The 11,968-nt window shown below is 68.8% G+C and overlaps 1 protein-coding gene across 1 annotated transcript in view; it reads left to right on the top strand.

Moving 5' to 3' along the window:
* LOC141959851 (dedicator of cytokinesis protein 2-like) overlaps positions 1-11,968 on the top strand; it is a 64,307-nt gene that overhangs the window by 51,110 nt on the left and 1,229 nt on the right. Inside the window, exons 29-50 of the mRNA XM_074904157.1 lie at positions 1,610-1,708; positions 1,973-2,067; positions 2,583-2,661; positions 2,750-2,850; positions 3,046-3,104; positions 3,809-3,957; positions 5,172-5,257; positions 5,795-5,951; positions 6,217-6,257; positions 6,451-6,541; positions 6,622-6,741; positions 7,262-7,351; positions 7,458-7,562; positions 8,445-8,586; positions 8,756-8,837; positions 8,939-9,023; positions 9,244-9,330; positions 10,359-10,535; positions 10,655-10,738; positions 10,861-10,998; positions 11,304-11,389; positions 11,772-11,922. Coding sequence (XP_074760258.1) covers positions 1,610-1,708; positions 1,973-2,067; positions 2,583-2,661; positions 2,750-2,850; positions 3,046-3,104; positions 3,809-3,957; positions 5,172-5,257; positions 5,795-5,951; positions 6,217-6,257; positions 6,451-6,541; positions 6,622-6,741; positions 7,262-7,351; positions 7,458-7,562; positions 8,445-8,586; positions 8,756-8,837; positions 8,939-9,023; positions 9,244-9,330; positions 10,359-10,535; positions 10,655-10,738; positions 10,861-10,998; positions 11,304-11,389; positions 11,772-11,922 — 2,304 coding nt within the window. The remainder of the gene's footprint in view (positions 1-1,609; positions 1,709-1,972; positions 2,068-2,582; positions 2,662-2,749; positions 2,851-3,045; positions 3,105-3,808; positions 3,958-5,171; positions 5,258-5,794; positions 5,952-6,216; positions 6,258-6,450; positions 6,542-6,621; positions 6,742-7,261; positions 7,352-7,457; positions 7,563-8,444; positions 8,587-8,755; positions 8,838-8,938; positions 9,024-9,243; positions 9,331-10,358; positions 10,536-10,654; positions 10,739-10,860; positions 10,999-11,303; positions 11,390-11,771; positions 11,923-11,968) is intronic.

The raw sequence follows: 11,968 nt of genomic DNA, 5'->3' as shown, positions 1-11,968 counted from the left end.
CGGGACGCGGGGTCCGCGCAGAGCCCCGGAGCCGGCGGCCGCTCGGCCGGGTCCTCCCCGGGCCGGGACGCCCGGGCGGGCCGATGGCTGCGCCCCCGGTGCCGGTCGCACCCGGCGCTGCTCCGCCGTGCCGTGCCGTGCCGTGCCGTGCCGTGCCGGGCAGAGCTGAGCCGGGCCGGGGCCGCCGAGGCTCCGGGCCGGGGTTGGGGGTGTGGGTGCAGGCGCCGTAGCCGGTCCGGTGCTCGGGGCCGGCGCACGGCGGGGCCCAGCCCCCGCCCCCGGGCCCGGGAGTCCCCGGGCACGGCCCGTGCCCGCCCCGGAGCGGGGGTCGCGGCCGTGGGCACCGGGGAGGCAGCAGCAGGGCAGCGGGCAGGGGCTGGGCTGGGACCCCCGGATGGGGGGCAGCCGGAGGGCGGGCAGCACCCCCGGAATGCAGCCCCCCCCTGCCCCGAGTGCAGCCCCCCCCGCCGGGGCCGTGCCGGGGCCGGGGCTGTCGGGGACCGTTTGTGGGGGGCCACCCCGCGGGTCCGGGGTGCACGTGCTGCGCTGGGCCCGCTCCCCCCACACGCAGCAGCCCCGGGACAGGCCCCGGCCTGGGTCCGAGCGTGTACCGGGGTGCGGTGTGGGTGGGAGCGCAGCTTCCCTCCGAGAAGGTGTAGCGGGGGGTGCAGGGGGGCACCTCGCTCTAGTTCCAGCTGCCGCCCCAGCAGCTCTTCCCGGGTGACTGGACCAATCTCATCAAATCCCCAGAAAAGGCGGCTCTGCGGTAAAAGTTTCCACCCGCCGCTTTCCTGCCTTGCCCCAGGCTCCACACGGGGTGGGGTGATGGGGGGGACACGCACCCCTGGCTGGCACATGAGAAACGGCCCCCAGAACCCCGGCCAGGGCTCAGGCCGGGCTCTGTCAGCGGGGAGGGTGACCCCGGCCCCCCGGGGTGTCTCAGGGCGCCCTGGCATGGCGCACGCAGCCCCTCAGGGGATACGGGTGGATTCGTGGCCCTTTCCCCGCTCTGCCAGCGCTTCACGCTCGCTCCCCACAGGTGGGACGGGCGGCGACGCTCTGTGCCCGGGTGCCCTCGCAGCGTTCGTGGCACCGCAGCCTCCGGGGAAGGGTTGGCACGTGAAGCTGCCCACAAAGCTCTGTTGGTGGCACCGGGGCACGGCAGGGCCCTCGCTCCTCCTGACAGGGGTGACAGGGGTGACAGTGCCCTTGGTCCGCCGTTGATGCTGGTTGCAGCTTCCCCACGCGCTGGCTCGGCGGCTGCTGCATCCTCGCCAGAGCGTCCCTGACCCGGCGCTGCAGGTGGCCACTGCCCGAGCCAGCGGCGCTCAGGAGGATCCTGGCGACAGCAACAGCCCCGTCCAGTGGCCGGGACCCCCTTGGCTTTCCAGCTTCAGCTGCTGCCCAGTTCGGGCTGCGGGGGCAGGTCTGAGGGATGAGGGTACCCTGGCAGGCAGAGGGTGAGGGGTCCCCAGGGCAGCCGGGGCTCTGGGGCACAGACAGACTGAGGGGACACAGAGGGTGTGTGTGGGCCCCCCTTGGCCCCCCACACCCCCCCTGGTGCCGGGCGCGGAGCCTCAGCAGCTCCTGAGCAGCCTCTCTCCCCCAGAGTCACTACGTGGCCTGCATGGCCGCCATCCTGAGCCAGATGGACAAGGACCACTACAGCTCCTACATCAGGGCCTTCCCCTCCCGGCCTGAGCTGATGGTGAGTGCCGCCAGACCCGCCGTCGCCGGCACCTCCCTTTCTCTCCATCCCACTGGTCCCAGTGTTCTGCCCGCCCCCAGGCACCTGGCCCTGGTCCCCCCCGCCCCGGACCCCAGCACAGCCCGTCCCTGCTCCATGCAGGGGAAGGTCCCGCTGTCGGGTGGTGCCAGGGCGGCTCCCAGCGCCGGTGCTCAGCACGGCATCGTCCCGGGAGGGCACCGTGGTGGAGCCCATCTCCTGACACCTCCTCCTCCTCCCCGGCAGGACTTCCTCATGGAGACCTTCATCCTCTTCAAGGACCTGATTGGCAAGACGGTGTACCCCTCCGACTGGGTGGTGATGAACATGGTGCAGAACCGGTGAGGGCAGCCGCGCTGGGAGGGACCCACAGGGGACGCTGGGGCCGGAGCGAGAGGCTGGCAGAGGGCACGGGGGCATGGCTGTGCCGACAGCCCCGGCTGAGCTTAACCCCCCCACATCCCCTCCAACAGCCCTGGCGCCACGCTCGGGTGGGCTCAGGGCAGCTCCAGACACTTCGTGCTCTGTCCTGGGACAGTCCAGGCCCATCTCTGCAGCCTGCTGCGCCTGGGGGGCTCCGGGGGCAGCGGGAAGCTGATGCCAGACACCCTGTCCCTCCCACCGGGGGTCTGTGCACGCCAGGGGTGCGGGACACGTGGGACTGGGGGGCCCGGGTGGCGCTGGGCTGCACCGCGGTGGGCGGGAAGGTGCGGCCGGAGCGTGGGTGCGGGCAGGGGCTCACTGCAAGGCCTGGCCCCCGCCGCCCCCCGCCGCTGCTCCTCCACCGCCGGGAGCCGCCGGCCCAGCTCTGCCCTGGGTGCTGCTCGGCTCACGCCCCGCGGCCACTCACCCACAGGGAGTTCCTACGTGCCATCAACCAGTTTGCCACCACCTTGACCGAGATGTTCCTGAGCAACAGCAGCTTCGAGCTGCAGGTGAGCAGACGCTGCCCTGGCACCGGGCCTGCCCCCCCAGCCCCCCGTGCCACCCAGCCTGGCATTTGTCCCCATTTTTTCCCCGCAGCTTTGGAACAACTATTTCCACCTGGCCGTGGCTTTCCTCACCCAGGACTCCCTGCAACTGGAGAACTTCTCCCAGGCCAAGCGCAACAGCATCCTGGCCAAGTGAGTCGCCTTTGCCGCCCTCCCCAGCCCGGCCAGGGCCCAGCTCTGCCACTCGGTTTCGTGTCCCTGCCCCAGCCCGCTGCCGTGCCGTGGCTCAGGGATTTTGGGATGAGCCGGTCGGGCTGTGCTCGGGCCCCTGGCCTGGGTGCTGCGCCCCGGGCTGCGGAGCGATGCTAACCACACCCGCCCCAGCAGGTACGGGGACATGAGGGCTGCGATCGGAGCTTCCATTCGGGACATGTGGTACAACCTCGGTGAGCTGCGGCGTGGCTGGCAGCGAGGAGGCTTGGCGAGTCTCTGCAGGCTGGTGTTCACCACCCTGGCCCCAAAACGGGTGCTGGGGAGCGGGGGGTTGCCAGTGTGGGGTGTGGGAGCCCACAGGCACAAGCAAGCTGTGTGAGCCTGCAGGCGTGTGAATCGGCAGGTGTGTAAATCTGCGGGTGGGCGAGCCCGTGGGATGTGCAGCCCGTGGGATGGTACAGGATGTGCAATCTGTGGGCTACATGAGCGTGTGCGATGCACACATCTGCAGTGTGCAAGGCCGTGGGTGTGCAAGCCTGCAGGCGCTGTGCCCAGCCACGAGCTCGCACTCCCTGCAGGCAGCCTCCCCTCTCGGGGCTGGTGTCTGCCTGCAGCCCTGCCTTCCCCTTCCCCAGTCCCACGGGCTCCCACAGGGGTTGTTCACACATGCCAGGGCCTCTGGGACAGCGGCGCAGCCCCAGCCGACGGTGCCGCGGCCGCGTTTGCCGTGCTCTCCGGGCCGTACGGCATTACCGGCCCAGCAGCGTGGCTGCCCCGGGGGTTTGCCCGGCTCTGCCACGCATCGGCAGACCCCCAGAACTGCTCCCCTGCCTCTTCCACGTGTCGCTGCCCTTTGCAGCCGCGGGGCCCCGGGCCAGGGCTGACCTCAGGGAGCAGACTGGAAGAGCCCCCCCACAGCCTTCCCTGCCCTCCCCAGGCCACCGCAAGATCGAGTTCATCCCGGGCATGGTGGGCCCCATCCTGGAGATGACTCTTGTGCCAGAGCTGGAGCTGCGCAAGTCCACCATCCCCATCTTCTTTGACATGATGCTCTGCGAGTACCAGCTGACCAGCAGCTTCAGCCGGGTGAGTGCCTGCGGCTGTAGCAGGAGGCCAGCGCGGCCGCAACATGCTCCTCACCCGCGCTGGTCTGTCCCCTTCGGGGTGGGTGGAAGCGATGCTCAGCCTCCCCTCCCATCCTGGGGTGTGGGGCTGCAGAAGGGAGGGACGAGGGGGCTGGCCGGGACATGGGGAGCAGGAAGAGCTGTGGGCGATGCAGAGGATTTCCCAGGGATGAGCAGGGACAGGTCAGGCATCACCCGCTCATCCCATCCCAGCACTGCCTGGAAACAAGAACCCAGCAGGGAGTGGGGGGGGAGGTCTGCACAAACCTCTGCATTCCCACTCGGCTTCCCCCATTGCTGTGAGTTTTCCCCACACAAAAGGCTTTTCCAGTTTTTAATTAGGTGGTGTTTGTCTCTTCTGAGCTGGGAGCCTTTCCCGGGGTGTCCCGTGGGAGGGGGGGGCTGGGGTTGTCCTTGGAGCCACGGTGACGCAGGTCCCACTGCAGCCCCTTCCCTTGCCCCTGCTCACACCCAGGGCTGTGCTGGAGGAGCAGGGTGGGCACAGAGGAGCTCAGACCCAAGGCCTTCACGGGGGATGTCCCCAAGCTGTCGTGGCACAGGGGCTCTGTGGCTCGGGAGCCGACCATGGCAGTGCCCCTGGCCCAGGGGGGCAAGGACCCCCAAGTTTGGGACCCCGGAAGGACCCAGCGTGGAGGCAAAGTCCAAGGTCCCCCATCCCAGACCGTGCTCGTGCAGGATCCCCAGGATTTTGGGTCCGTCGGCTGCAGCCGGAGCACAAACCCCAAGGACCTGAGGGCTGACCATCAGCTGGGAGATGGGGGCTTTCGGGGGCACAGGGCACTGCCCAGAGACCCCTGGGGCCAGCCGGGCCCCGGCTGTGTGAGATGGTGACAAAGGCCAGCACAGGAGTGAGATGGGGACTGGGGACCGAGTCAGGGATGCAGAGGGCAGGATGGGGCCCTGTCTGTGCTGGGGCAGTGTGGAACCCATCCGCACCGGGAGCAGCGTGGCCGGCGGGGGACAGGGACCCTCTGTGCTGGGCAGCCCTGGGGAAAGGGCTGTGGCCGCTGAGCCGGGGGGCGCTGGGGGCTCGATATGGCTCCAGGTCCCGCTGCCCCTCCTGTCCCCGTGTCCTGGGGGCTGCAGTCGCGGCTGCCTGGGGCCCACCTCAGCCCCACCTCGGCTCCCCGGCCGTGCTCACACGTGCCTCTGCAGTTTGAGGACGAGATCCTGCGCAAGCTGGACAGCGAGGTGGAGGGCGGCCGCGGGGATGAGCAGTACAAGCAGCTTTTTGAGAGCATGTGAGTGCGCAGCCACGTCCCCACAAGCTTCTCTCCAGGGCAGGTCCCTCTGCTGCCCACCATCCCCCTGCCCCGCCTGAATCCCGGCTACCCCCTTCCTCTGACCCAGAGCCCACTTCTCTGGGGGGAGCGGGGCCTGAGCGGAGGGATGCTGCTGCCCCAGCAGTGTCCTCTGCCCCTTGGACACCGCTGCTGCCCTGGCCAGCGTGACCCTGCCTGTCCCCCCCCCAGTGCCACTGCCCCAGGAATTGCCCCTGCCCTGCCCTTGCTCCTGCCCCGTGGTGCCCACCCACCACAGATTCGTGTGCGGGTGGCTGGAACTGTCAGGTGCCTCCCCCATCCCCGTGCCTGGTGGGGGGCAGCACAGGGCTCGCTCTGTCTCGCTGCAGACAAGTGTGGCTTTTCATCCCTTGTTGGGGGGGGCCTGCACCCCCCCCACTGCAACTCCCTGCACCCTGGGGGAGCTGAGCCCGGGCAGTGGCGGGAGCATTGCGGAGCTGAGATGCTGTGAGACTCGTGACCCCCTCTCCTCCCCAGCCTGCTCAGCTGCTGCCGGAGACACCCCGAGCTGGCCAAAGCTGGGGAGAACTTCGTTGAGCTGGTGACAGGGCTCCTGGAGCGGCTCCTCGACTACCGGGCTGTTATGAACGATGAGAACAAAACCTACAGCATGAGCTGCACCGTCAACCTCCTGGTGGGCACCTGCCCCGTGCCCCCCGCTCCCCCAGGGCTCAGCCCCATTTCCCCCTTGGCCTCCCCACGATGCCAGACCCGGTGTCCCCCCAGGAGTGTTTGTTGGGAGGCGCTGTGCAGCTCCCCGCTGCCGAGGGCAGCCCAGTCCCTGCGCAGGGACAGTCCCGGCAGCACCGTGACCCAGAGCAAGGTGTGGGAGGGTGGGGGGCCGCGGCACGTGGCCCCTCCTGGGGTCACTCAGAACAGCCTTGCCTGCTCTTCCCCAGAATTTCTACAAGGAGATTGACCGCCAGGCCATGTACATCAGGTGAGCGGGACACGGGGAGCCTGACATCTCCCCGGAGTGAGGGGTCCCAGCGCCCCGAGCTGCCCCAGCCCCACCATCCCCGTGGGATGGAGATGTTGGAGTGGGCGGAGGGGCTGGGGGGGTGTGGGGGGGGATGCTGCCCCATGGGGAGCAGGGCCCTGAGCTGCGCCAGCCGTGGTGCCCTTGCTCCCAGGTACCTGTACAAGCTGAAGGACCTGCACGTCAGCTACGAGAACTACACAGAGGGAGCCTACACCCTGCTGCTGCATGCCCGGCTCCTCAAGGTGGGGTACGGGGGTGCAGGGGCCGCACAGCCGGCGCCCACTGGCGCTCGGCGTGACGGGCTCCTGCTGCCCCGACACAGTGGTCGGAGGAGGCAAACACAGCCCCCATGCAGGGCCTGCACAGCCCCAGCCTGCACACCCAGCGCCAGCTGAAGGAGGCTCTCTACAACCAGATCATCGACTACTTTGACAAGGGCAAGGTCAGCGCGGCCGCGTGCCCCAGCAGCCCCCTCGCCCCAGCAGCCCCCTCGCCCTGCCCCGCCGGCGGGAGCTGCTCTGTCCCAGGGCACAGCCGGCTCCCCCCCACAGCGCTGCTGCCTGCTCCAAACCCCCAGCCTTGGCACGGCCCAACCACGCACCCACTGCTGGGCAGGGGGGGCTGGAGCTGCCCCGCAGCGACCCGGGCTGGCGGTTCACCCCACAGGCGCATCTGTCCTTCCTCCCACCCCATCCCATCCCACCCCATCCCATCCCATCCCATCCCATCCCACCCCATCCCATCCCATCCCATCCCATCCCATCCCACCCCACTCCATTCCCATCCGCTGGTGCCCAGCAGGATCCGCAGCTGCACAGGGAGAGCCCTGGCCCCTCGCTCAGGAGCAGGGGTGCGGGTGCCCCCACAGATGGGGCCAGTCTCTCCTGGAAGCCCCCAGTTCCCCCCCTGCCCCCAGCTCACCCCACACCGCGGGGCCCCCGCCCTGGCCCCGTCTCCCGCAGATGTGGGAGGAGGCCATCCACATCTGCAAGGAGCTGGCAGAGCAGTACGAGAGTGAAGTCTTTGACTACGAGATGCTGAGTGACATCCTGGTGAGTGCTCAGCTGGGCTGGGGGCTGTGAGCTGGGGGGGCCACAGGGCTCCCGTCCCATGGCAGGGCCCCGCCCCGTCCCCACTCCTGCCCCTCTCGCCCTGCAGCAGCGAGAAGCCAAGTTCTACGAGAAGATCCTGAAAGTGTTGCGGCCCAGCCCGGACTATTTCGCCGTGGGCTACTACGGGCAGGGCTTCCCCACCTTCCTCCGGGTAGGAGCTACAACCGCCCCGCGCCAGCCACAGGCACGTGGCCGTGGCCGTCTCAGGGTGGATCCCCCTGAGCCGAGCCCCCGCGCTGACCCCACGGCCAGGGCCCCTCACTGAGGTGGTGGTGACGGCCGGGTGCCCCGCGCGGGTCTGCGCCCTCGTGTCTGGGCTGTGGGGGCAGGTGTGGGTCGTGTCGTACCTGTCCTGCAGAGATGGGTCTGTGCTACTTAGGAACAGATTTGGGTACCTCCAGGGTCGCTGCAGGAGCCCTGCCAACCCTCTCCCTGCCAACCCTCTCCCCACAGACCCTCTCCCCGTCCCTGCAGTCGGTGCTGGAGGCGGGGGCTCAGCACCGCTCCCTTTCCCTGTGCTGGCAAACAGGCTCCTGGTGTCCACCAGCAGGAGTGGGGCTTGTCCGTCTGGATGAGAGCAAAGTGCTTCGCCCCCATTACACTCTGTGGGGTTTTAACCCCCTTGGATATAAGTTGCCATGCTCGGTGGGCTTCTTCCATCCAAAGTGTTGGTCCTTGGTTTCCTACCCTGCCGTTACAGCCACTGGGAGGGCGGTGTCATTCTCAGAGAGGTCAGGGTGGGTTCCAAGGGCTCCTCGCTGTCTCCTGGGTGGTTTCTGTATCCCCTGACCGCAGACCCATCGCCCTGTGCCCGGCCAGAGGCCTTCGCTCCAGAGCCCTCGCTGCCCAAGCCAGCCCACCCTTTAATTCCTTTTTCCTCCAGTTGCTGCGTTTGGGGAAATGCTTTTTCTGAGAGGAGGTTCTCTGGCTCAGCAAAGGGCTCAGCCTCAGCACCAGCACCCCTGACGCCTCGGGGCTCCCCCGCCCCGCGCCGCAGCGTGCTGGGACAGGCTGACATCTTCCTCCCCCACAGAACAAGGTCTTCATTTACCGGGGCAAGGAGTACGAGCGCCGGGAGGATTTTGAGATGCGGCTGCTGAGCCCCTTCCCCAACGCCGAGAAGCTGAAGAGCACATCCCCGCCCAGCCAGGACATCACGGGTTCCCCGGGGCAGTGTATCCTCTGAGTGCGGGGACGGGGCTGGAGGGCAGCTCGTCCCCTCTGCCGTCACTCCCCGCGCGGGTCCCCGCACCCCTGGGGCTCTCCCCCTCTGAGCCCCGGGGCCCCTCTCCCCCGCAGCCCCTGTCCCCACTGTCTGTGCCCGCGGCTCCTTCACTCCCGCAGACATCCAGTGTTTCACCGTGCAGCCGGTGGAGGAGGCCAAGCTCCGGTTCAAGGACCGGAGCATCCCGGAGCAGATCACCAAGTGAGTGCCTGGGGGCGGACAGGGCGCACCCGCTCTGCTCCCGGAGGGGACACAATGGGGGGGAACCTCTCCCATGCTCTGCCCCCCTCCCTCCCCCACAGTTTCTATAAAGCCAACCACATCCAGAAGTTCAGCTACTCGCGGCCCTTCAAGAAAGGCCCAAAGGATCCAGACAATGAATTTGCAGTGAGAGCTGATGGGACCCCGGCGGGGAGGGACAGGGGGGGTGGGGGGTCTAGAGGAAGGACACAGCAGAGACATGGGTTCTCCCAGTGCTGGGATGGGGAGGGTGGCAGTCCCGTGCCCATGGGAAGGGGAGGTGGGACCCTCTGCCCCAGAGAGCAGGCAGGGGTGTCCCCAAGTGACAGGTAGGAGGGCAACAGTCACCCTCCTGCCCTCCCCACAGACCATGTGGATCGAGCGGACGACCTTCATGACAGCCTACCCCCTGCCCGGCATCCTGCGCTGGTTCGTGGTGATCTCCACCACCACGGTGAGGAGGGGGTGTGGGGGGAGTGGGGCCCTCCTGGGGCATCCCTGCCCCGAGCAGCATCCCAAACCCCAGATGCAGGCGGGCGCGCTGCCCCCAACCCCTTCCACGCTTCCTGAGCTTGAGCCAGGGCGGGGGGAGCGTGTCCTGACCCCTGTCCCAGCCCAGCCCCGGCCCCGGCAGCTCTGCGCCCAGTGCAAGCCTGATCCAGCCCACCCAAACCCCGTGGCTCCCCGCTAGCTGCCGTGTCCCTGCGGCCCCCCGGGGCAGCACCTGTGGCGGAGCAGCCCCAGCTCCCTTGTGCACCCTGTGCCTGCAGAGCGGGGTGCGAGAGCCTCCCCCTCAGAGCCCAGCTCCAGCAGCGGGGAATAACCCCCCCCGGCATCGCCCGGGCCCCCACTGCCCCAGCGCCAGCGCTGACCACAGGCCTGTGCCAGGCGGGAACGCTGTCCCCGGCACGGAGACCCCTGGCACTCGGGGCACCCCCAGCCTCTGTCAGCTGGTGCCAGTAGCATCAGCCCAGTGACAGGGACTGGTCTGTGGGGCTCAGCCCCCGGGACGCACATCTCCTCCCCGGGAAGCAGGAGACCACACACGGGCAGGGCAGAGGCACCAGAGGAGCATCAGCGGAGCACGGTGACCCCGGTGCTGCCGGCAGCAGCTCCGCGAAGGGGCTTTATGCCTCCATCGGGGACCTGCTCGGCCGGAGTCTGGGGTTCCTCAGGTGCTGCAGCAGCAGAGATGCACGAAAGGCCGTGGGCTGTCATGGGGCTGCTGTGCTGCACAGGACTGCACCAGCGTGGCCACACGTGCCTGTGTCTGCTGTGGCCACTGCTGTGCAGCTGCCCCCCCCAAGCCACAACACTTACCCAGGTTTCCCAGCAGCTCGTGCCTGCCCGCGGCCTGTGCTCGGGGCCGGGACAAGCACTTGCAGGGCTCCAGGCAGCCGGTGCCGGGGGTGACCACCCTGCCCAGGACAGGCAGGCTGCTGGGCCAGCGGGTGCTGACCCTGCCTCCCTCCCCGGGCACAGACCAGCATCTCCCCGCTGGAAAACGCCATCGAGACCATGATGAAAACAAATGAGAAGATTATGAGCGAGATCAACCGGCACCAGAACGACCCCAGCCTGCCCATCAACCCGCTCTCCATGCTGCTCAACGGCATCGTGGACCCTGCGGTCATGGGTGGCTTTGCCAAGTACGAAACGGTGAGGACGTGCGGGGGCTGCCCGGGCCTGGCGATCGCCCCTGGCAGTGCTTCACTCCATCCCCTGCCTGCACGGAGCCGAGCCAGCCGGTCAGCTGGACTGAGGGGGGGCTGTCCCAGGCCTTTTTCCAGGATTCCTACCTGCAGGAGCACCCTGAGGACAAGGGGAACATCGAGAAGCTGAAGGACCTGATCGCCTGGCAGGTAGAGCCCCCGCATCTGCCTGGCAGCTGGAGGGGGGCAGCTGCCCGGGGGCACCAAGTGCCCCGTGTCCCTGTCCGGGGGGCCCCACAAGCCCAGGCTGACCCATCCCCGTTCTCCCTCAGACCCCACTGCTGGCAGAGGGGATCCGGATCCACGGGCGGAAGGTGACAGAGGACCTGCGGCCCTTCCACGAGCGCATGGAGCAGTGCTTCCTGCAGCTGCGGGCCAAGGTGGAGAGCCAGTACGGGGTGCGGGAGATGGTGAGTGCTGGCGGCATGAGCGCGAGGAGGCACCACCAGGGCCGCACCGATGGCACGCGGCACCCGTGGGTGACACTGGGACAGGCCAGCGGAGGTCTGGGGCAGCAGGGAACAGCCCGATGGGGCTGGGGCTGCAGCAGCAACAGAGTGAGGGGCACTGTGTCCTTGGGGTCCCTGCCTGCCTGGGGGGCAGCACTGCTAGGGGGGTCTGGCACTGGCCCAAAAGCAGGACTGGGCAGAAGGGGCACTGCTGGCTCTGCACTCCCAGCCCCCCAGGCTCTCTCTCAGGCTCCCCCTGCTCTCAGGTCTGCTTCGAGGACCGGCGGAGTGGACGACCCCGGTCTGTGGCCTGGGGACCCGACTGGGACCGGCTGAGCCACGCTGGAGAGAGGCGAGTGCCATGGTGGGGAGCGCTGGCCCCAGGCCACCCTCACTCTCCTCTGCCCCAGATGCTTCTCTCCCACCCTCCAGCCCACTGCCCTCCCAGCTCCCCTTCACACCAAACTGCATCTCAGGGGTCCGTCCTGCCCTGGAGGGACCTTTCCCCGCGGGGTCACACGGAGCAGAGACACCCCACGTGCAGCCCCGCACACCACTGTCCCCCGCGCTTGGCTTGTCCCCCCATGCACCCGCTGCTGGGCTCTGCCAGAGATGGTGCTGGCACCCGGCTGAGGGCGGCCACTCCTGGCCATGGTCTGGTGACCCAGGGCGTAGCCCTGCCCCCCATTCCCCCCCCACCCGCCTGTTCCTCACCAGCCATGGCTGCTCCACAGCACGGAGACACCCCCGACCCCAAAGGCTGCCCCCCGCCCCGCCGAGAGCGAGGAGCGCAGGAGCGAGCGCAGGGAGAACCGCTCCAGCACCTTCTTCGGGTACCGGCGGCAGGACCCACGCCAGTCCATCTCGGAGCTGCCGGAGCCCAAGGTGACGTCCCCGGGTCCCCCCTCCTCCCCAGGGCCCCGCTCTTGCC

The sequence above is a fragment of the Athene noctua genome, chromosome 4 (assembly GCF_965140245.1).
Source record: "Athene noctua chromosome 4, bAthNoc1.hap1.1, whole genome shotgun sequence".
NCBI lineage: Eukaryota > Metazoa > Chordata > Aves > Strigiformes > Strigidae > Athene > Athene noctua.
Note: the sequence above shows the minus strand (reverse complement) of the source record. Positions and strands in the feature narration are given on the sequence as shown.